Raw genomic sequence first — 24,929 nt, 5'->3', positions numbered from 1 at the left:
CACCGTTACTACATAAGAGATCCAGTAAACAAAGCATTTGAATTGGCCACTTAAGTAATAACATCGCTGAGAGATCTAGTGAGAAGCGTTACAATTTCTCCATTATTAACTGATCAAACAGCGCTGATGTGGAAACCAGGAGAAACAGCGTTCCATGAATGAACTAGTTATAGGTTTTAAGTCCACAGATCATTCAACATGGATTTACTGTAGTAACACTAACTTGTAACCATGGAAGTTTGGGAGAAATATTAAAATGCTTTCAAGTACGTCACACATCTTTTTCCAGCACTTCAAAACTCAAATGTTATTTAAATGTTATTTTCAATGTGATGACCAAAACATTATTTGTTCATCCTTCAAAGATTACCCCCATTTATAAAACTAAAAGTTTCAAGATGTAGGAAAACTCACACTTATTTAAAAATATTTTTTCTTTTAATAAATAGGAAATTTCTCTGGCATTTCTTTATTTTTGCTGTGTCGAAAACGTACCGAACCGTGACACCACTGTATCGTATCAAAACAAACCGTGAATTTTGTGAACCGTTACACCCATATTAAAAATATAAAAGAACAATAAAGACTTATTGAATAATATTTTAAATTAATAATGTCTTTAAATCAATAATGTCTCATATCTTTTATGTACTAGTAATTCTATACAATAATAGGTCAAATGCAGCAAGTCAAAAGAGCAATTGGACCTTCTTTGCCATTTCTTTGAAGGATTGCAAAAATATCGTCTGGATATCGAGATATTGGAAAAAAAACATTGAGATATTCATTTTTGTCAATATCTCCCACCCCTAATGTTAAATAATAAACCTTATTTGTAAAGGGTTACCATTAGGCTAAATCTTTTAACACCGGTTTCAGTAAAAAGTTGTTTTTGATTTATCACTTAATTTCAAGGAGTATCCTTAACAATTGCTTCCCATTCTTCCATCTGTCTTTGTTTTTCTGGCACGCTTTCCTCCCTTTAGCCTCCCATCCCAGATCCCAACAACATGCGAGACTTTGTTAGTTATCCAACGACAGGAAACGAGCGTCTGCACTGCACCATGAAGCGCACCGAGGACAACCCTGAGGTCGGCGGCCCATGTTACACTCTATATCTGGAGTATCTAGGAGGGCTTGTTCCTATTCTCAAAGGCCGGAGGATTAGCAAGCTTCGCCCTGAATTTGTCATCATGGACCCAAAGACCGATGGGAAAACAGGTTGGTTTATACAAGTACATGTGGTTGGTTTTGACCAACTGTACCAAAATGCCCCTTTTTATTTACAAGACATGTGTAATTCTTATACTAACTAAGGAGAATAAATACAAGTCCCACTTTATATTAAGTGGATTTAAGTACTATGTACTTACATTGAAATTACAATTAATTACATTTGTAATTACACTGTTGACCCTTTCCTTACACCTTAACCCAACCTTAAAGATACCCATACCACCACACCTGTCCCTAACCTTACCCGTATCACACCCTTAAAAGCAGCAAAAGTGTTTTACAATACAACATGAACACAAGTACATTGTACTTATTTTTCGATGTAAGTGCATAGTACTTAAAGCCACTTAATATAAAGTGGGACCTAAATACATAAATGTGATATTTTCAATGGTATGATGTATTTTGTTTATGTGGAGAAAATAAAAATAAAAACTGTATTGAAATTAAAAAATCGTTTCCTTCTCACAGATGAAGTCTATGGCAACAACTTCATCCCCTCAATGATTGACAGCTGCAATTGCTCAGATTCTAGTGACATTGAGCTCAATGATGATTGGGTTGGAAAGAAATCACCAAAGATCTCCAGAGGGAGCAAGTCTCCCAAACTGCCCAGGTAATGGGTGTTATTGTTGCGCTGTATTGCTTGATTAGTAGAACTTTTCTTAAAGTCCCCGGTAGTCAATCATTTTATCCTTTAAAACTCCTCTTTGATCACCAAAATGACATATTTAGTCTTCATGCCTTAAAATATCTTGATTGTAACTCGACACCCTTGCCTCATTTAGTATACACGGTTCTATGAATATGTAAATGAGCCCCGCCTCCACTCACTCACTCACTCACTCACTCAGAGATCCACTCGTTGACGATCACACGTTGATCTGATTGGATACAAGGTAGTTTGTGACGTCAGAAACACCAGCGATTTCAAACCGTGTTTTTGAGACTGTCTTTGGTTCACTGCAGTTTTAAGGAGAAAATACTCAGCAATGCTGTCGACTTATGAATTTACACATGGTTTGTCTTAAAGCATATTAAAAACACCACATAGACATATAAACACTTGATTTTCACCACAGGGGGACTTTAACTTATATAAGTAGAATAACTGTCAAAATCATTTGCATTTTGCAATCACTTGTAACAATAAATGCATCCCGCTTTCCTAAAATACATTTTATCTTAGTAACGTGAAACTTCAGATTTGCATAAGAAACACTGTTATACTGCATGCTGCTACAAACTCACCTTGAACTCTTTTCTTCGTTTGCTACCTTCTCTGTAGAGACTTAGTGTGTCCCTTTACCAACAGGATAAATATAGATCCCCGTAAGTCTCCCAAGATCTCCCGAACCACGCAGGAAATATCCCGATCGCCACGTTTACCCATTCGCAAGCCCTCCATTGGCTCTCCTAGTCTGACTCGGCGAGAGTTTCCCCTAGATGACATCACACAGGTACTTCATTATTTTAAGTTATACACCACATTTTGTAAAAACATCTCTATATGCATTAGCACACTAAATGTTTCCCTCTTAATGTTTATGTGTCCTTGCTTTGTAGCACAATTATCTCGCGCAAGTTACGTCTAACATATGGGGAACAAAGTTCAAAATAGTGGGGCTTGCAGCATTTTTGCCAGCAAATCTTGGTGCAGGTATTGTATTTTTTTCAGTAATATGAACCACAAGATATGTGGTTATTAGGGGTGTAACAATATACCGTGTCACAATATATCACAATACAAAACTGCGACAATATGTATCGTGGATAGTTCACCCAAAACGAAACTTTCGAAAACGAAAGTTTATAGAGTTTTAGTGTCAGTACTACATTAAACTACTATATATTATGTTGAATATAATGTATAATAATGCATATTTGTGGGTCCTGATAATACCAAATGTCTGATGTTACCAGTAAAAATTGACCTACATTATTTTAAATATATCTAGACAGAGTTCAAGCATATTCGTCTAAAATAATTCTGTATTTTCAGCTTTGGAATCATGAATATTTTTACTCTGGTGTGTCTATTGTACTGTGCATTGGGTTTCCAGCACCAAGTCCAAGCATATTCATTTCCACCCCCAAATTTAGCATTTTAATCAACAGTAAAAAAAAAAGATCACGTCTTGGAGTATCGTGATATGTATCGAATCGTGACATGAGGGTATCGTTACACCCCTAGTGGTTATACAAAATATATTTATACATCCCACTTTGCCTAATTTAATATACATTTCCCGTCTTACTAGTTATCTACAAGACTAGTCTGCTTCACCTCCAGCCCAGACAGATGACCATATACCTCCCTGAGGTGAGGAAGATCTCAGTGGAATACATTAACCTACCTATGTTTAGTCCTAATGTCTTCAGTGAGGATGAGGATGACCTGCCGGTCACGGGAGCATCAGGAATCACTGATGATAATCCAACTTGCACTGTCAACATACCTATTGCCCCCATACACAGCCCTGCCCAAGCCATGTCCCCAACACAAAGCATCGGCCTAGTCCAATCCCTACTAGCCAATCAAAACGTCCAGCTGGATGTATTATCCAATCCGACTTCAACTGTGACACCACCTGGAGTTTCGGACCAAGGACAGCAGGATAATGTGCTCACGGCGCAATATTCCGTTCCTGCAAGGTATTCTAGTCCTGGACAGGTAATATTTGGAGGAATGGATGTTGGTCGGCTTTTAGTTGTGCAATCGCAACAACAACAACAACAGCAAACGCAACAACAACAACATCAGTTGCAACAACATTATCAACAACAGCAGCTACAGCAACAGATTCAACAATATCAACTGCAGCAACAACAGTTATTGCAGCATCAGCACATGCAACAACAGCAACAGCAACACATGCAACAGCAAATCCAACAGATGCAGCAGCAACAGCAAATGCAGCAACAGCTTCAGCATCAAATCCAACAGCAACACATGCAAATGCAACTTCAGCTACAGCACCAGCAAATGCAGCAGCAGTTGCAACAACAACAGCAGCATCAGATCCAAATCCCCGTTCCAACTTTGCCCTCAGGTCAACCATCATGCCCAGTCATTCAACTTCCCCAAACTACAGTACAAGTCGCTCCCCCTTCAGCAGAGCACAGTACAGAGCGGGTGGAGCACGAGCTCCTGCTTAAAATCAAAACGACTCGTTCTGCCCCACAACTGGCTGAGGGTGATGCAGTGGTTTTTACCGCCCCTCTTGAGATTAGCAAAATGAACCCGCCTCCTCCTTACCCCGGCACGGTTTCAGCCGTTGCTTCTACAAGTTCCACCTCATCGGGGAGCAACACTAGCACTCAATCCTCAGGGGACGTTTGTCTAAAGAAAGGGGATCTGACGCTGTATCCAACTATGGCACAAGCAACTCAGTACCAAACCCCATTGGGATACGAACGAATCACCACATTTGACAGCAGTGGAAATGTGGAGGAGGTGTGCCGTCCGCGCACCAGACTAGTTTGCAATCAGAATGTTTACACGCTTCAGGGCCCGGGAAGCTCTGCAACCCTCAGGGTCTCCTCATCTTCCTCTACTGTTGACGGGAAGAAGGTGCAAATGCCCTATGCCTCAGCTACGTTAAACCGTCTCACTGTGCCAAGGTACTCGATCCCCAGCGGAGACCCGCCTCCTTACCCTGACTCAGCCAATCAGGTTGGAGGAGGGCGTAACCCTGGCCAGAGATTGGACAGCAGTTTGATTCATGCGACCTTGAGGCGAAACAGTCGGGAAGCTGCGCTAAAGGTTTCCCAGATGCTTGATCCCCAGAGGACTCTTCCCTCCAAGGCTAAAGCTAATACCTTGTCCGCGTCGTACCAACCGAGAGGACCGACGGCTCTTTATACGTGCAGTCAATGCAGTAGTAATAATGGGATTAGCAGTGGGGCTTCCAGCAGTGGGAGTAATGGAATAGCTGGTGGGACAATCATTAGACAAGATTTCCCACCTTCAGGGGGTGGTGCACCTCACAGCACTGTTATAGTGCACTCAAACAGTGCCTCGCCTTTGCCTTCTCAATCCTCCTACAATTTGCTCAGTATGGATGGAACCGGTGGCAGTGGAAACCGAGAGTACATCAACTCCGCCTTTACAGAGGACGAGTCCTTGAATCAGTCTCTAAGGCAAATGGCTCTTAACACAGAGGTTGTGAGTTTGACAGTCAAACGGCCTCCTCCGTATCAATGGGATCCATCCGCTACTGAAGAGATCTGGGTTCCTCAAGAGCGTACGACGACTCTTCCCACTTCTGGAGTCCCTCCTGCTTCCCACAAACCTCCTCCACTCGTTCTCAGCCCCGCACAGCATCTGGATGTTTCCCGACTCCCGTTTGTCCTCTCGCCTAAGTCTCCGACAAGTCCTAATGTCGCAACTTTCCAGCAAGCAGGAGCGTATCAGATTGCATTGCCCTATCCAACAAGTGCAGGCTACAACGGTCCCCCGTTAGCTTCTCCACGTCCCCAATCTCCCAAAGAGTTGGTCGCTCCTCTTCCCTTTTCCCAGCAAGATCAAGCTGTGGTCTTGCCGCCTGGTTATCCACCAAATTTGCCTAACCTTGCTTGCTTCCCACCAATGTACCCTGGGACGACGACTTGTTCTAGTTTACCTGTGACTCCCATTTCTCTTCATCCATGGGGTTCTTATAATCCCTGTCCACCTCTGCCAAGTCCTCAAGGTCCTGCTCCTTCCCTTCCACCAAAGACTTCCCATATGTTGGATAAACCTCTTCTTTCTCCTCCTCCTCCTCCTCCTCCTCAACCACCTCCTCTTTCTTCGCCACCTCCAGATCTCCAAAATGTGGTCAGTCCACCGGAAGCTATTGCTGAAGCCGGGGAAGGCTTTCAAGAAGTGCTTTCGCTCAACGAAAGCCCGGTTCCTCAAAGAGCGGATCGGTTTGGGAAGAAGAACCGAAAGAGGTTGGAAAACAGTCGGACAGATGAAGCCAACGTTCCCGCGATCACAGAAGGAGGAAACAAGTCTAAAAAAGAGGGTCGTGCCCTTGGTGACTTCAACTCGCTTATCTCAAGTCCGAGATTAGGTGGACGAGACAAGAAGAAACCAAAAGGCCAGAAAGAGCAGCTGAAAGCCAAAAAGCTAAGCAAGGCCACTACGAACGAGTTCCAGGACAGTTCGGAAAGCGAACCGGAGCTTTTCATCAGCGGGGATGAGCTCATGAACCAGAGCCAGAGCGGGAAAAAGAGCTGGAAAACTAAAAGAAACTTGCGTGCGGGAGGATGCGAGCTGGACGAAATCAAATGCCGAAAGGCTAACGAGAAAGAGGACCGTGGCCTCGGGAGCCAGGGGTTCGTCTACATCATGGCAAACAAACAGCCTCTTTGGAACGAAGCCACGCAGGTTTACCAACTGGACTTTGGAGGAAGAGTCACGCAGGAATCGGCAAAGAACTTCCAGATTGAGCTTGAGGGGAGACAGGTACACACGACATCTATCGCAGGGCTCGACATTAACGCTTGTGCGATTGTCCGGGACAAGTGGATTTTTTTTTGAACTGGCAAGTTAAAGAGAATTTGACTTGCCTGACCGGACAAGTAGCCAGATTAATCGATTAATTGCATCCAAAATAAAAGTTTGTGTTTACATAATATATGTGTTTGTACTGTGTATAATTATTTTGTGTATATATAAATACACACACATGCATATACAGTATTTATTTAAGAAATATTTGCATGTGTATATATATTTATACATCATTTATATTATATATACATATAAATATTTATATATATATATATAAAATAAATCTTACATTTATACATGCGTGTCTGTGTGTGTATTTATATATACAAAATAATTATACCCCGTACACACACACATATTATGTAAACACAAACTTTTATTTTGGATGCGATTAATCGTTGCCCAGCTCTAAAAAAACCTAAACTAAAGCGCGTAAACTGTGATGATGTGAGAAATATTGAAGCTGTGAATAAATTTTGGTTTGACTGTTATCTAATTGACTTAATTGTTCAAATTTAAGAATTTAATTTTACGGATATAGCATCCTATTTTGTCAGGACAAGCAACATGACAAGGTCCTTGCGCACGGAGTCCGAAATTCGCGTCTGAAATTTCCGCACGTTAAAAAAATAAATACGACCTCACCTTGTGTCAATCACATTTGCACACTGCCGCATGCGAACATTTCGGACTCGATATTTCGGACTTTAATGTCGAGCCATGCATTTCCTTTAATACAAGCTTTAGATGCGGTTCCGTTTGCTAACTTTATCCTATTTTGCTCCGTCTAGGTGATGCAGTTCGGAAGGATCGACGGGAACGCATACATACTGGACTTTCAGTATCCCTTCTCAGCTGTGCAAGCTTTTGCTGTAGCGCTCGCTAATGTCACCCAGCGCCTCAAGTGATCGACTGGGCATGAACATTTTTAGCCAACAATACCATTTCTTTCTTTAGCTCTCTAGTTTTTTTTGTTTTTTTCCCAGTTTAAAATGCAGTACTAATACTTGAAAATTACATCTGGGAAGTAATTGCCACATTTTCCAAGTGTTAGCGGTACTACTGGGCACTGAAATCAATTGCTGTACAACATAGTCATTTACTAATTTTTTTGTTTTTGTTTTTTTGCATAAGATATTAATGTTTGTCAAACTCTGAGGAGGTCATATCTGAACTCACTTCCAGGGACTTTGCCCTTGGAGTTCAATTGCTAGCATCTGATTTAGATGCTTTTTGGCTTGAAGTCATAAAATGCATTTTATTAACAAATAGTAAGACTGAATATGCAGTCTTGTAGCTGGACTTGCTTTGGCAGACAGAAAACCCTGAATAAGTTCAACGGTCAGACCATTGATGCTGTGTTCATTAGCACTCTAGATGTTTTTTAGTGAATAATTCCTCTTGAATGTTTATTTTTATTTTTTTATCACTAAGTTCATCCACACTTTTTTTTATTTGTATTGCCCTTCATGTCATTTTATATTTGACATTGTATTTTACCGTCGTCTTCATTCTTCCTGATTATGCATATCTTTCCTGCTAAGAAATAGGTGGGTAAGATGTGCCAATCAGAGCTCACACCCCGAAAAAAAAGTGACTGCCCCCTGCTGACGCTTCTGTGAAGTGCTTTTGTGTAATGGCTCTCAAAGCCACATTTAATCCACCTCAACATGTGCAAACAAACAAGCAACAGGAGATATTTTTCTACCGTCTTACAACAATGTCACTTCATCCCTATTATTGTTTTATTTTTATTTTTTTGGGGGGGGGGGGGATGCTCTGTGCGACGACTTATCAGTCACAGTGTTAGATAAAAACCTTGTAGTACGATTAGAAATTCAGCAGTAGGTTTGAGGAAGAGCAATGAGAAATATATCATTCAGAACTGAACGATACATGCAGGATTATAATTATAGGGAGACACTTGATGTTTGATTGATTTGACTGATATCAATAAAGCAAGCAATGATAAAGAATACAGCATGAATGGACAAGTCCCGGAAGAGAGCGAATTCAATGGGCCGGTCATTACATTTCAATTTTTAAGTGGATCAGTCAGTGTTTTTGAAAGAGTATTTGTGATCAGAATCATTACAGCATAAAACACATAGTATTTGCGTGTGTGTCTGTCTTAAGTCTTTTTGTAAAGAGTGGTTTTGTTTTGTTTGGTGATTTATTTTGGCCTGGATTCCTTTCCGATGGTGAATTGAGAATTAGTTTGTGTTGAGTTTATTTATTTATTTATGTCTTGTTTGTTTAATTGTGCAATATTGTCAAGACTAATGCTTTCTTCATACCGTTGAACTTCTCAAGACGGCAGTTCATGATAAACACGTGCCGTTTAATCCACCTTTTGTAAGTGTGTGAACATTATTTATGTATAAAGGACTCTTCAGCTCGGTGTTGTGTGTGTGTGTGTGTGTGTGTGTGTGTGTAGGTGTATGAGGAGGGGGTGGCGGTGGGTTTCGGTGTAATTTGCTCCTACGGTTTGAAGGTGATTGTGGTGAAGGTGTAGCTTGTAGTGAAGTGACCTTGGATGGGTTTGTCACGTGTGTTTTTGTGGATCAAAACCAGATCAGCACAACCCTTTCAATGAGAGAAATGCTATTTAAAACCCTCATCATTCCCTCGGGTCGTTTTGTCCTGAAAAAAAATGTTAAAAATTGAGTGTTCTTGAGAGGGGTCCAAAACCAAAGGACTTTTGACGCATTTAAACCACGAATACACACTTTTTTTTTTATTGATTCGAGTTTGTGGTCAATTTTAAAAAAGTAACAAAATAAAACAATTTGACCCCCATAGGAATGAATGGAATGCTTCAGTACCTAAAAATGCTCAAGATTCAACCTCAAAATGCTCAAAATTCAACCTAAAAATGCTCAATTTAATGCTGAAAATTCAACCTAAAAATGTTCAAGATTCAACTTAAAAATGCTCAAGATTCAACCTAAAAATGCTCAATTCAATGCTGAAAATTCAACCTTAAAATGCTCAAAATTCAACCTAAAATGCTCAAGATTCAACCTAAAAATGCTCAAAATTCAACCTAAAATGCTCAAAATTCAATGCTGTAAATTCAACCTAAAAATGCTCAAAATTCAACCTAAAAATGCTCAAAATTCAACCTAAAAATGCTCAAAATTCAACCTTAAAATGCTCAGAATTCAACCTAAAAATGCTCAAGATTCAACCTAAAAATGCTCAAAATTCAACCTAAAATGCTCAAAATTCAACCTAAAAATGCTCAAAATTCAACCTAAAAATGCTCAAAATTCAACCTTAAAATGCTCAGAATTCAACCTAAAAATGCTCAAGATTCAACCTAAAAATGCTCAAAATTCAACCTAAAATGCTCAAAATTCAACCTAAAAATGCTCAAAATTCAACCTTAAAATGCTCAGAATTCAACCTAAAAATGCTCAAGATTCAACCTAAAAATGCTCAAAATTCAACCTAAAATGCTCAAAATTCAACCTAAAAATGCTCAAAATTCAACCTTAAAATGCTCAGAATTCAACCTAAAAATGTTCAAGATTCAACCTAAAAATGCTCAAAATTCAACCTTAAAATGCTCAGAATTCAACCTAAAAATGCTCAAGATTAAACCTAAAAATGCTCAAAATTCAACCTAAAATGCTCAAAATTCAACCTTGAAATGCTCAAGATTCAACCTAAAAATGCTCAAAATTCAACCTAAAATGCTCAAAATTCAACCTAAAAATGCTCAAAATTCAACCTAAAAATGCTCAAGATTAAACCTAAAAATGCTCAAAATTCAACCTTAAAATGCTCAGAATTCAACCTAAAAATGCTCAAGATTCAACCTAAAAATGCTCAAAATTCAACCTAAAATGCTCAAAATTCAACCTTAAAATGCTCAGAATTCAACCTAAAAATGCTCAAGATTCAACCTAAAAATGCTCAAAATTCAACCTAAAAATGCTCAAAATTCAACCTAAAATGCTCAAAATTCAATGCTGAAAATTCAACCTAAAAATGCTCAAGATTCAACCTAAAAATTCAACCTAAAAATGCTCAAGATTCAACCTAAAAATGCTCAAGATTCAACTTAAAAATGCTCAAGATTCAAACTAAAAATGCTCAAAATTCAATGCTGAAAATTCAACCTTAAAATGCTCAAAATTCAACCTAAAATGCTGAAGATTCCACCTAAAAATGCTCAATTTAATGCTGAAAATTCAACCTTAAAATGCTCAAAATTCAATGCTGAAAATTCAACCTAAAAATGCTTAAAATTCGACCTAAAAATGCTCAAAATTCAATGCTGAAAATTCAACCTAAACATGCTCAAAATTCAACCTAAAAATGTTCAAGATTCAACCTAAAAATTCTCAAGATTCAATCTAAAAATGCACAAAATTCAACCTAAAAATGCTAAAAATTCAACCTAAAAATGCTAAAAAATTCAACCTAGAAATGCTCAAAATTCAACCTAAAAATGCTTAAAATTCAACCTAAAAATGCTCAAAATTCAATGCTGAAAATTCAACCTTAAAATGCTCAAAATTCAATGCTCAAGATTCAACCTCAAAATGCTCAAAATTCAACCTAAAAATGCTCAATTTAATGCTGAAAATTCAACCTAAAAATGTTCAAGATTCAACTTAAAAATGCTCAAGATTCAACCTAAAAATGCTCAATTCAATGCTGAAAATTCAACCTTAAAATGCTCAAAATTCAACCTAAAATGCTCAAGATTCAACCTAAAAATGCTCAAAATTCAACCTAAAATGCTCAAAATTCAATGCTGTAAATTCAACCTAAAAATGCTCAAAATTCAACCTAAAAATGCTCAAAATTCAACCTAAAAATGCTCAAAATTCAACCTAAAAATGCTCAAAATTCAACCTTAAAATGCTCAGAATTCAACCTAAAAATGCTCAAGATTCAACCTAAAAATGCTCAAAATTCAACCTAAAATGCTCAAAATTCAACCTAAAAATGCTCAAAATTCAACCTAAAAATGCTCAAAATTCAACCTTAAAATGCTCAGAATTCAACCTAAAAATGCTCAAGATTCAACCTTAAAATGCTCAGAATTCAACCTAAAAATGCTCAAGATTCAACCTAAAAATGCTCAAAATTCAACCTAAAATGCTCAAAATTCAACCTAAAAATGCTCAAAATTCAACCTTAAAATGCTCAGAATTCAACCTAAAAATGTTCAAGATTCAACCTAAAAATGCTCAAAATTCAACCTTAAAATGCTCAGAATTCAACCTAAAAATGCTCAAGATTAAACCTAAAAATGCTCAAAATTCAACCTAAAATGCTCAAAATTCAACCTTGAAATGCTCAAGATTCAACCTAAAAATGCTCAAAATTCAACCTAAAATGCTCAAAATTCAACCTAAAAATGCTCAAAATTCAACCTAAAAATGCTCAAGATTAAACCTAAAAATGCTCAAAATTCAACCTTAAAATGCTCAGAATTCAACCTAAAAATGCTCAAAATTCAACCTAAAAATGCTCAAAATTCAACCTAAAATGCTCAAAATTCAATGCTGAAAATTCAACCTAAAAATGCTCAAGATTCAACCTAAAAATTCAACCTAAAAATGCTCAAGATTCAACCTAAAAATGCTCAAGATTCAACTTAAAAATGCTCAAGATTCAACTTAAAAATGCTCAAGATTCAAACTAAAAATGCTCAAAATTCAATGCTGAAAATTCAACCTTAAAATGCTCAAAATTCAACCTAAAATGCTGAAGATTCCACCTAAAAATGCTCAATTTAATGCTGAAAATTCAACCTTAAAATGCTCAAAATTCAATGCTGAAAATTCAACCTAAAAATGCTTAAAATTCGACCTAAAAATGCTCAAAATTCAATGCTGAAAATTCAACCTAAACATGCTCAAAATTCAACCTAAAAATGTTCAAGATTCAACCTAAAAATTCTCAAGATTCAATCTAAAAATGCACAAAATTCAACCTAAAAATGCTAAAAATTCAACCTAAAAATGCTAAAAAATTCAACCTAAAAATGCTCAAAATTCAACCTAAAAATGCTCAAAATTCAACCTAAAAATGCTTAAAATTCGACCTAAAAATGCTCAAAATTCAATGCTGAAAATTCAACCTAAAAATGCTCAAAATTCAATGCTGAAAATTCAACCTTAAAATGCTCAAAATTCAATGCTGAAAATTCAACCTAAAAATGCTGAAAATTCAACCTAAAAATGTTCAAGATTCAACCTAAAAATGCTCAAGATTCAACCTAAAAATGCTCAAGATTCAACCTAAAAATGCTCAAGATTCAATCTAAAAATGCTCAATTCAACCTAAAAATGCTCAAAATTGAACCTAAACATGCTCAAAATTCAACCTAAAAATGCTTAAGATTCAACCTAAAAATGTTCAAGATTCAACCTAAAAATGTTCAAGATTCAACCTAAAAATGTTCAAGATTCAACCTAAAAATGCTCAAGATTCAACCTAAAAATGCTCAAGATTCAACCTAAAAATGCTCAAGATTCAACCTAAAAATGCTCAAGATTCAATCTAAAAATGCTCAATTCAACCTAAAAATGCTCAAAATTCAACCTAAAAATGTTCAAGATTCAACCTAAAAATGTTCAAGATTCAACCTAAAAATGTTCAAGATTCAACCTAAAAATGTTCAAGATTCAACCTAAAAATGTTCAAGATTCAACCTAAAAATGTTCAAGATTCAACCTAAAAATGCTCAAGATTCAACCTAAAAATGTTCAAGATTAAACCTAAAAATGCTCAAGATTCAATCTAAAAATGCTTAAGATTCAACCTAAAAATGCTCAATTCAACCTAAAAATGCTCAAGATTCAACCTAAAAATGCTCAAGATTCAACCTAAAAATGCTCAAAATTCAACCTAAAATCATTATAAATAATTGTATAATGTCTACATGTGTATCTGAAAGTAAACTGGCTTTAGGACCCAGAGGAACAGCTCATTTACTCCATACAGAGATATAAGGCCATCTAAACTCATGAAATATCATCTTATATTATTATTTTTCAATTATTATTTTTTAGGGTTATGCATGAAATTGTTATTTTGAAAAAAATATGAGGAATGTGCTTAAATTTAATATTTATTTATTGATCAAATCTAGCAACAAAAAAAAACTCTACCAAAAAATTGCATTAAAAAGTATTATCAAAATAAAATAAAATAAGCTTTCTGAAGGAAAATAAAAATGTAGGGACAATTTTATGGCTTTGAGGGAAAGACAAGGGTTAAACCGTTACATCATTCTCCATTGTGTGTGTGTCTACCATGTACTGATTTGATTGATGGACTTTATTGTACAATTATGTGCTTGGTATTTGTAGGAATAGGTCAAAAAGATGCTTTGGAGATGAAGGACAAACTGACTGAATGTGTGCGTTGAACGGCATGCTGGGTAAATGACGTCACTACGGAGAATGACTCGTTTTTTAAAGTGTGGTGAGCATGGATTGGCTTTGGGATTGAAGACGCACGTCACAGTTCGTTATTATTGCATCACATTCACGTTTGCTGAAATGTGTGTGTCCATTCTGTCTAAAATAAATGAAATACACCCATGATGCCGTTTGGTTTTGAGGTGAAAGTCACGTGTGGACTTGTTTCAGATATTTTTGGAAGTGTCTTTATCTGTTTGTTTGCTCTATATATACTGTATATTTAGGGGAATCCCTTGCTTTGCTAATTCCCCTTTTTTGACTCTTATTTTGTAATCAGACTCTGGGGTTTGGGGTTAGGCGTGACTAACTTGAAGCCTATATGCACTAGGGTTTGCATTGTACTGTAAAGAACAGTTTTGTTGTTCCTCAAAAGCTGAATTGTGTCCTTTTGTCGGTGTGTAGCCCAATAAAGTGTACAGAAATATCTCTCGATCACTGAGTTCATGAGACCTTTGCAGAACATAAACATACTGATCATGTTTAAGCAATTTCAATAGACATGTTGTGCATACTTTTGTTACAAACAAAAGTACAATAGTGAAATATGATTTTAATATGAAAAATATTTTTTATTTTTTAGTTATGTTAATTTTAGTTTAAGATTGTGTTTTTTTGGGGGGGGGGGGGTATACATTATTATTTATTAATAATTTATATATATATGTATATATAAAAAATATAATAATAAATAAATATATATACATAATTGTTAAATATTTATTAATTTATCAATTAAAAATAAATTATTAATTTATAAATTATATTTTTATATATATATTTATATATAATATAAATATTTGTAAATATTTAATTTATAAATATTTATTAATAAATTAAAATTTAATTATTTTTAATTTATTTATTTTACTTTTAGTTTGTTTTATTTATTTCCAGTTAATAATTTTAGAACTTCAGTTTATTGCCAGCATTTCTTATTTTCATTTGCTCATGTTAATATTTTATCACTCGCTGCATTTTTATAATTCAGACTGAAACCGATGCATTTATATTATTTTAAAAAATGAGCAAAATAATATAAGCTCAAGCCACTTAATATTCAAGTTTTTTTAAAGAATATTTATACACAAATATATAGAACTATGCCTTTAATATGATGATTTTCAATATCCTAATCTCTATTTATCTATCTACAGTATATGCGTGAGTGTGTTTGAATGTGTGTGTGTGTGTGTGTATACACATTATACAAACAAGCTTTGTTAGATGAGATTAATCGATTTGACAGGACATATACTCACACACACACACACACACTCTCACACACTATTATACTTTCACACACAAACAACATTTGCATGTTAAATGGTTTTCTAAAATATTAAATTCAATCACTACATTTTTTTATAATTCAGACTAAAACCAATACACTATAAAGAAAATGGCGAAATATAAAGTTAGGCCACTTCATAACACAATTTAGAGAATATTTCACATAAATGTATAGCATTATGCCTTTATGGGGTTTCTTAAATGTTATATTTATATGACTGAAAAGTCACTATATTTAGTCTTCAGGGTGTATATTATGAGCCCTATCTAGTGCGGCCTATGTAGTTGACTGAGCCCTGTCCGTGGTCCTGACCGCGCATGCGCACACGATCAGCTCTCAAACTGCACAATTAAAGCGCTTCGCCTGCATTTACTCTCAATAGAGCCGCTGCAAAACACCATCAAACGCCATTTTCAATGAAAAGATATGGATCGGCCGGACAGCGACTTCTGCAACCCTGAAAACCCTCTGATCAGCGAGATGAAGCATTTCTGCAAGAGAATACAAGAAGCCTGCAATGATCTGAAGGAGGACCTGACGCCCTACAAGAACGAGCGCTTCTACAGGTAGGAAGATCTCACGAAGCAAACACGTTTATCTTGAGTGTTTTTAAACGCTGTGAAACGCTTTTATTGAACGAATTATGTGTAGCCTACGTCACATAGGTTGTTACACGGACAAACAAACAATGGCGCTCAAATTCAAAGGTGAACACATCGATTGCTCACATTATTCATAATGATTATATTTATAATATTTTCTTTCAAAATGTCCAATATATATGTTTATTATGTTCGTTTTAAAAGCAGCCCTCCAAAATAGCAAGCCACGTGTATAATAAAGAGGTGTTAAACCGAGTTGGATTTAATAAATACATGTTAGCGCGTTATTAATCGATATAAAACCAATAATGCAGAGAGCGCATGCGCACTGTGGCGGATGTCACGTGACCTAGTGGGGTGACGTCAGATGGCTGATGTGTGCGGATATGCGCCGACAACAAACGTATTCTGATTTATTCGCGGATTTATCACCGCCAATGGAATAAAATCAGCGCGATGGAGCGGTAAGTGTGTGTGTGGCAATCACAACATCACGTACAAACACACACATATGCGCGTATGTGTTCAATAAACGCGTGTTTTCGTCAGTTTTGCGGCCTCTCTTGGTGACTGTCCAGATGTTTGAGTGAGTGAACGCGCACGTGCGCGCATTTCACACCGTATATGTAGTTACAAATAATCGATGGATTATATTTACAGCTGCTGTAAATGTTTTTGTGTTTTACGCAACATTTATCGGATGTTGTGGGCGTGATCTGATTTCATGCCCCGTGTGTGTGTGTGTGTGTGTGCGCGCGCGCGTGTGTGTGTGTGTAAGATGGATACAAAATGATTCTCTTTGCATCTTTTCCTCCATTTCTCTTATTAATAATAATTACGATATTAATAATCACAATACAGTAAAAAAGAACTCTGATGCAAATAACAAACAGTAGAACAAATACAATATAAGAAACATTAAATTAACAGTGCTTAACATTCAAGTAAGAATTAATACAGAGCTTGAATGATCAAATGTAAAAAATAATCCCTGCATAGTGTATTAATTACATATAGATTATTAAAGCTACAGAAGTGATTCAGTGAAAAGCAGTGAGTGATTCCCTCTTTTCTTTTGTTGCTTGATTAACATTAATAGCAGCAGGTTTATCACTATTATTATTATTTTAAGAGCTAATGCACAGATCTAATATAATGTTACACATCTGTTCACCTTAACTTAAGACACAACAACAGTGTTTATGTGAATCTCTCACCAAGACCGATGTTTTAAAAATAAGCTTGTGTGTGTGTGTGTGTGTGTGTTCTGCAGGTTGGCCCCCATGCGTCTCTACACTCTCTCTAAGAGACACTTTGTCCTGGTGTTTGTGGTTTTCTTCTTCTGCTTCGGCGTGTCCACGCTCATCGGTGTGTCAGGTGAGTCTCTGGTTTCCTGAAGACAGATGTTTCCCAGCATGCACCTGATCATGCGGTTCACAATGACATGATTCTTAACCCTCAGAGAGCAAAATTAAAGCATTTAAGAGTTAAAAATGCCTGTTTTTATCTGTGCATTTTTACTAAATGCATTTGCTCACACTCTGAAATGTTTCTTTGTCACACAAATTTATTTAATATTACAAGTCTCTAGATTACAAGACTTGAGATGCTTTTTATGAGTTTTAAAATTCATTGGTTTCCTAAAAGCACTTTCAAAGAGGATTCAATTAAGTATTTTGGTAATGCTTTACAATAAAGTTGTTTTCTCATAATTTAAACAATTTCACTACATTAAGTTGTATCTGTTAATATTATTCAATAGACCTGATCTAAAACTAACTGTTGTGTTTTTATTAACTAACTTTATCAAAGATTAATAAATACTGCGGATCCTTAGAATGTCTTAGAATAAGGCCTTAATTAGCATTAAAATGTTTTAAATCCACTTTTCAAAGGTCTTGTCACAGCAGGACTGAAACGGACAAAGATATTATTATATGAGATATGAAGATTAGGTTGTTCTTTGCGCAGTTTACTGATAAATGTCTCTCCTGTAGGACCGAAGATCATAACTGAGAATTATTACAACGGTTTAAGCTTCAGCGTCAATGGATCAAAGGTGAGGAGAATGCAGATTTGTGCGAAAAAATAGACTTAATTTCCTTAAAGTGAAAAAAAAACACTTTCTTTGTGAAAATTAAATCTCTTCTGCTCACCAAGGCTGCGTTTATTTGATCAAAAATGCAGAAAAAACAGTGAAATGTTATTAAAATGTAAATCAGCAGTTTTCTATGTGAATATATAGTAAAGTGTAATTTATTCCTGTGATCAAAGCTGAGTTTTCAGCATCATTACTCCAGTCTTCAGTGTCACATGATCCTTCAGAAATCAGTATAATATGATGATTTGATGCTCAAGAAACATTTATGATTATTATCAGTGTTGAAAACAGTGTGGAAGCTGGTGCATTTTATTTTTCAAAATTCTTTGATGAATAGAAAGCCCAAAAGAACAGCGTTTATATGAAATATGATCTTTTGTAACATTATTATGATTGCATTATGATATGCATTATGATAACATAATGATTTCTGAAGGATCATGTGACACTGAAGACTGGAGTAATGATGCTGAAAATTCAGCTTTGGTCACAGGAATAAATTACACTTTAAAAATATATTAAAATAGAAAACAGATGTTTTACATTCTAATAATATTTCACTGTTTTTACTGTATTTATGATGAAATGAATGCAGGTTCAGCATTCGGTGAGCAGAAGAGACTCTTTTAAAAACATGAATGTGTCTCAATCACTCCAGATTTTTGACAGGAAGTGTAAGTGTGTTTGTGTCCATGTTTTCTCAGACCGGCCCTTTCGACCTCAAATCTCAAACGCTGACCAACTACAACCAGCAGCTCTGGCTCACGTGCATCATTCGGCTGAACAACAACAGTGAGAAAACACCTTTTATTCAGAATATTGTATATTATAAAAAGAGCTATGTAAATAAATTTGATTAAGTTTATAGTTTACAAGTTTAGAGATTATAGTTCGGATATAAACACTAAGGTAGTGATCAAAATAGAGTAAATCACTTTTGAAAGTAACGTGACGCTTCAGATAGATTGCATTGATTACATAGTTACACCAGTAGGTGGAGACAAGTGACTGTTAAATGTGTGTGTGTCATTGAATCATTCGTTCATGACATTCGTTCAAAAACACTGATTCCTCCAGTAATGAAACAAGTAAAGTCTTTTTGATCGTCATTGACTCATTCATTCAGTTGTTCATTCGATTTTTTTCCAAAATGCTGATTCATTAAGTAATTAAACAATTTAAATTTCTAGGAGTGAGTCATTGAATAATTCATTCAAGAGATTCATTGCAAAACGCTGATTCATCCAGTAATGAAACAAGTGAAGTCTTTACGAGTGAGTCATTTAATTATTCATTCGATTTCTTTTCCAAAACGCTGATTCATTAAGTAATGAAACAAGTGAAGTCTTTATGAACGAGTCATTGAATCATTCATTCGATTTCTTTTCCAAAACGCTGATTCATTAAGTAATGAAACAAATTAAATTTCTAAGAGCGAGTCATTGAATCATTCATTCAAGAGATTCGTTGACAAGCGCTGATTCATCCAGTAATAAAACAAGTGAAGTCTTTATGAGGAAGTCATTGATTCATTTATTCATTCGATTTTTTCCAAAATGCTGATTCATGAAGTAATGAAACAAGTGAAGTCTTTACGAGTGAGTCATTTAATTATTCATTCGATTTCTTTTCCAAAACGCTGATTCATTAAGTAATGAAACAAGTGAAGTCTTTATGAACAAGTCATTGAATCATTCATTCGATTTCTTTTCCAAAATGCTGATTCATGAAGTAATGAAACAAATTAAATTTCTAAGAGCGAGTCATTGAATCATTCATTCAAGAGATTCAGAATCGTGATCTCTACTCTAAAAATCATGATTCTCTGTTAATCCGGAGTCGTGCAGCTCTAATGAAATGTCTTCAGATGTAGATTTGAGTTGGAGGGAGTTCGGGATGAACGTGGAGCTGCAGGGCGTGATCGAGGACGCCAGTGTGATGCGCATCAGCGACAACGTGCACAACAAAAACAGAAGCCTTCAGTGCGCCGCGGTGAGTCCCGATCCTCGTGTGTGTGTGTGTGTGAGATCTTCATGGGTTAATTCCGATCTTCATGAGTCTGTGTGTGTGTGTGTGGGTGATGGTTTTTCAGCGTCAGCAGGAGTGTGATGAGATTATCGTGTTGCATCTGGGTTACCTGAACTACACTCAGTACAAGATCAACGTCAGCTTCAGGAATCTACAGCAAGAACTGAAGGACAATATCAAAAATGTCACTTTTGTAGTAAGTTTACATCATTAATCATGTTTCACAGACAAAACAAAAGGGTATTTGCACCCATTCAATCATTCATTCACGAGGTTTGTTAAAAAATGCTGATTCATCCAGAATGAAACAAGTGAAATATTTATGAGTGAGTCATTGAATCATTCAAGAGATTCAGAAAAAAAACTGATTTAGTAAATGAAACAAATAAAATCTTTACAAGCGAATCATTGAATCATTCAAGAGATTCATTCAAAAACACATATCCATCCAGTAATGAAACGTGCAGACTTTACGAGTAAGTCATTGAATCATTCGAGAGATTTGTTCAAAAACAAAGATTCATCCAGTAATGAAACAAGTGAAATCTTTACAAGTGAGTCATTGAATCATTCACAGATTCAACCAGTAATGAAACGTGTAGACTTTACGAGTAAGTCATTGAATCATTCAAGAGATTCATTCAAAAACAAAGATTCAACCAGTAATGAAACAAGTGAAATCTTTACAAGTGAGTCATTGAATCATTCACAGATTCAACCAGTAATGAAACGTGTAGACTTTACGAGTAAGTCATTGAATCATTCAAGAGATTCATTCAAAAACACATATCCATCCAGTAATGAAACGTGTAGACTTTACGAGTAAGTAATTGAATCATTCGAGAGATTCGTTCAAAAACAAAGATTCAACCAGTAATGAAACAAGTGAAATCTTTACAAGTGAGTCATTGAATCATTCACAGATTCAACCAGTAATGAAACGTGTAGACTTTACGAGTAAGTCAATGAATCATTCGAGAGATTCGTTCAAAAACAAAGATTCAACCAGTAATGAAACAAGTGAAATCTTTACAAGTGAGTCATTGAATCATTCACAGATTCAACCAGTAATGAAACGTGTAGACTTTACGAGTAAGTCATTGAATCATTCGAGAGATTCGTTCAAAAACAAAGATTCATCCAATAATGGAACGTGTAGACTTTACGAGTAAGTAATTGAATCATTCGAGAGATTCGTTCAAAAACAAAGATTCAACCAGTAATGAAACAAGTGAAATCTTTACAAGTGAGTCATTGAATCATTCACAGATTCAGCCAGTAATGAAACGAATGAAGAATTTACGAGTGATTCATTGAATCATTCAAGAGATTTGTTAAAAAACACAGATTCATCCAGTTATGAAACGAGTGATAAGAGCAAGTCATTGAGTCATTCAAGAGATTCTTTTTAAAAAATCATCCGGTAATGAAACTTGCGTGACCAAAAACATAGAAGAAGACCTTCAGAAAAGTGCCACAATGCTCTCAAACTCTCTTTTAATAGTAAAAGAACATTTAGACTCATCGTTTCATTGGTATTATTGGTCGTCATGCATTATATTAACCATTTAGCTACAGACGTAAATGCATTTGGTAACCCTTTTTTAAGTTGAAATGTTTTTAATAGTTCTGACGCTTGTTTCTCTCTGTTCTTTCCCAGTTTAAGATGTACAACACCACGTTCTCTCAGGTGGAGATCTGGTTCCGGTTTGTGTTTGTTGTGATGACCTTCATAGTGACTGTGAGTTACAGCTCCAAAACTTCTGCAAATCACACGTGTTTGAGGCGCTCATGATCATTTAATTAAGTCCCTTTAAGGCAAGTCATGTGACTTTATCCCCAATTCTGATTGGTTGCCTATATCCGATTTTTTTTTTGACCGTCCATTTACACGTTCTTTCAATTGTGACCAATATCCGATTCATGTGTTTACACTTGACATGCTATCTGAAACATCGCACATGCTTAAAGGAGCTTCTCGCACAGATGGACGAACACGAAATATGCTTGATGCTAGCACTGAGATATATGCTTGATGCTAGCTCTGAAATATATGCTTGATGCTAGCTCTGCGATATATGCTTGATGCTAGCTCTGAGATATATGCTTGATGCTAGCTCTGAGATATATGCTTGATGCTAGCTCTGAGATATATGCTTGATGCTAGCTCTGCGATATATGCTTGATGCTAGCTCTGAGATATATGCTTGATGCTAGCTCTGAGATATATGCTTGATGCTAGCTCTGAGATATATGCTTGATGCTAGCTCTGCGATATATGCTTGATGCTAGCTCTGAGATATATGCTTGATGCTAGCTCTGCGATATATGCTTGATGCTAGCTCTGAGATATATGCTTGATGCTAGCACTGAGATATATGCTTGATGCTAGCTCTGAGATATATGCTTGATGCTAGCTCTGAGATATATGCTTGATGCTAGCACTGAGATATATGCTTGATGCTAGCTCTGAGATATATGCTTGATGCTAGCTCTGCGATATATGCTTGATGCTAGCTCTGAGATATATGCTTGATGCTAGCTCTGAGATATATGCTTGATGCTAGCTCTGAAATATATGCTTGATGCTAGCTCTGAGATATATGCTTGTTGCTAGCTCTGAGATATATGCTTGATGCTAGCTCTGAGATATATGCTTGATGCTAGCACTGAGATATATGCTTGATGCTAGCACTGAGATATATGCTTGATGCTAGCTCTGAGATATATGCTTGATGCTAGCTCTGAGATATATGCTTGATGCTAGCTCTGAGATATATGCTTGATGCTAGCTCTGAGATATATGCTTGATGCTAGCTCTGAGATATATGCTTGATGCTAGCTCTGAGATAAATGCTAGATGCTAGCTCTGAGATATATGCTTGATGCTAGCACTGAGATATATGCTTGATGCTAGCTCTGAGATATATGCTTGATGCTAGCTCTGCGATATATGCTTGATGCTAGCTCTGAGATATATGCTTGATGCTAGCTCTGAGATATATGCTTGATGCTAGCTCTGAAATATATGCTTGATGCTAGCTCTGAGATATATGCTTGTTGCTAGCTCTGAGATATATGCTTGATGCTAGCTCTGAGATATATGCTTGATGCTAGCACTGAGATATATGCTTGATGCTAGCACTGAGATATATGCTTGATGCTAGCTCTGAGATATATGCTTGATGCTAGCTCTGAGATATATGCTTGATGCTAGCTCTGAGATATATGCTTGATGCTAGCTCTGAGATATATGCTTGATGCTAGCTCTGAGATATATGCTTGATGCTAGCTCTGAGATAAATGCTAGATGCTAGCTCTGCGATATATGCTTGATGCTAGCTCTGCGATATATGCTTGATGCTAGCTCTGCGATATATGCTTGATGCTAGCTCTGAGATATATGCTTGATGCTAGCTCTGAGATATATGCTTGATGCTAGCTGTGAGATATATGCTTGATGCTAGCTGTGAGATATATGCTTGATGCTAGCTGTGAGATATATGCTTGATGCTAGCACTAATTATATTTCTCGCACCATTTATACGGCAAAAAAGTTTTTTGCGTGCATGATACGCATTATAAAGCCCTTGGGTAGGATTAGCGGTGTGTGTGTGCGCGTGTGTATTACACGCCATAAAGTGCATATTATTGAAATCACCATTGATTATTGAAAGCGCTATATAAATGCCTCATTCATTCATATCATATGCACGCAAAAACTATTTTTGGCGTATAAATTGCTCAAGAAATCAAATTCGTGCTATAGATACGCACTTTCATGAGATCGTGGCGGGCTTTTTTCCCTAAGCTTACCATTAAATTTAATATTTGAAATCACCAATATTTGAAATTGGCACATATCTGAGTTATTTCCCCATATGAACGAGGCCTGAAACCGATCTCGAATTTTATTTTTTTTCCTGTTTACACGGTCATAGAACACACCCGATCTGTGTCACATATGAGCAAGAGTCAGAACTGGGTCACATTTCACTGACAGTGTAAACAAGGACAAATTCTCCAACACTTTTCACTGGGGATACACGATATATGTTAATTTTCAATGTTAACGTTATCGTTATCGGCCCGATAAGAAAATTTGGCCGATGTAGTAGATTTAGATTTATCGGCCAATATATCGGTTATCGGATTTCAAATATAAGTTTTCCTATGGGTGCATCCCTACTGTTCCCTAAGCTTACCATTAAAATAATATTAGAAATCGCCGATATTTGAAATTTCTCAGTAATGTTGATTCTAAACAGCTGATGCGATGACTTTACTAATCAGCGATTGGCTGTTGTATTTCGAAGGCGGGGCTTATTCCTCCATATTGCGTGTTGCACTTTCTCCCATTAATAGTTACACGAGTGCGCCGTGTGTGTGTATCTGAACTCTTTGTTGGTGTGTGTACTGTAGTGTATGTTTGCTCACTCGCTGAGGAAGTTCTCCATGAGGGACTGGGGAATCGAGCAGAAGTGGATGTCGATTCTGCTTCCTCTGCTGCTCCTCTATAACGGTGAGGCTCAGCTGGAAACACACTCATGTTCAAACGTTTGGGGTCTGGAAAGGAGTTTTTTTTTTTTTTTTTTTTTCATCAAGGACACAAAAGTGACAGTAAAGACATTTATAATGTAACAAAAGACTCAAATAAATGCTGTTCGTTTGAACTTTTTCTATTTATCAGAAATAAAATGTGTCACAGTTTTCAACACTG

The 24,929-nt window shown here is 36.3% G+C and overlaps 2 protein-coding genes across 3 annotated transcripts in view; both read left to right on the top strand.

Moving 5' to 3' along the window:
• The window catches only part of LOC143752331 (tubby-related protein 4-like), a 36,898-nt gene extending 27,761 nt beyond the window's left edge, over nucleotides 1–9,137 (top strand). Inside the window, exons 9-14 of the mRNA XM_077245484.1 lie at nucleotides 987–1,221; nucleotides 1,708–1,852; nucleotides 2,552–2,696; nucleotides 2,803–2,896; nucleotides 3,498–6,688; nucleotides 7,528–9,137. Of these exons, the coding sequence (XP_077101599.1) occupies nucleotides 987–1,221; nucleotides 1,708–1,852; nucleotides 2,552–2,696; nucleotides 2,803–2,896; nucleotides 3,498–6,688; nucleotides 7,528–7,644 (3,927 nt within the window). The 3' untranslated portion in view covers nucleotides 7,645–9,137. The remainder of the gene's footprint in view (nucleotides 1–986; nucleotides 1,222–1,707; nucleotides 1,853–2,551; nucleotides 2,697–2,802; nucleotides 2,897–3,497; nucleotides 6,689–7,527) is intronic.
• A 6,699-nt stretch (nucleotides 9,138–15,836) lies between these two features.
• The window catches only part of LOC143752322 (transmembrane protein 181-like), an 18,426-nt gene continuing 9,333 nt past the window's right edge, over nucleotides 15,837–24,929 (top strand). The window contains exons 1-8 of one of the 2 annotated variants that reach the window (XM_077245465.1): nucleotides 15,837–16,044; nucleotides 17,354–17,457; nucleotides 18,078–18,139; nucleotides 18,886–18,973; nucleotides 20,049–20,173; nucleotides 20,274–20,405; nucleotides 21,870–21,950; nucleotides 24,632–24,731. In XM_077245465.1, coding sequence (XP_077101580.1) covers nucleotides 15,905–16,044; nucleotides 17,354–17,457; nucleotides 18,078–18,139; nucleotides 18,886–18,973; nucleotides 20,049–20,173; nucleotides 20,274–20,405; nucleotides 21,870–21,950; nucleotides 24,632–24,731 — 832 coding nt within the window. In that variant the 5' untranslated portion in view covers nucleotides 15,837–15,904. Of the gene's footprint in view, nucleotides 16,045–16,432; nucleotides 16,545–17,353; nucleotides 17,458–18,077; nucleotides 18,140–18,885; nucleotides 18,974–20,048; nucleotides 20,174–20,273; nucleotides 20,406–21,869; nucleotides 21,951–24,631; nucleotides 24,732–24,929 lie in introns of those variants that run through there. The other variant, XM_077245466.1, reaches the window with a different exon arrangement.

Source organism: Siphateles boraxobius, unplaced genomic scaffold (genome assembly GCF_051911475.1).
Source record: "Siphateles boraxobius isolate OS27281-9 unplaced genomic scaffold, OSU_SipBor_1 262, whole genome shotgun sequence".
NCBI lineage: Eukaryota > Metazoa > Chordata > Actinopteri > Cypriniformes > Leuciscidae > Siphateles > Siphateles boraxobius.
Note: the sequence above shows the minus strand (reverse complement) of the source record. Positions and strands in the feature narration are given on the sequence as shown.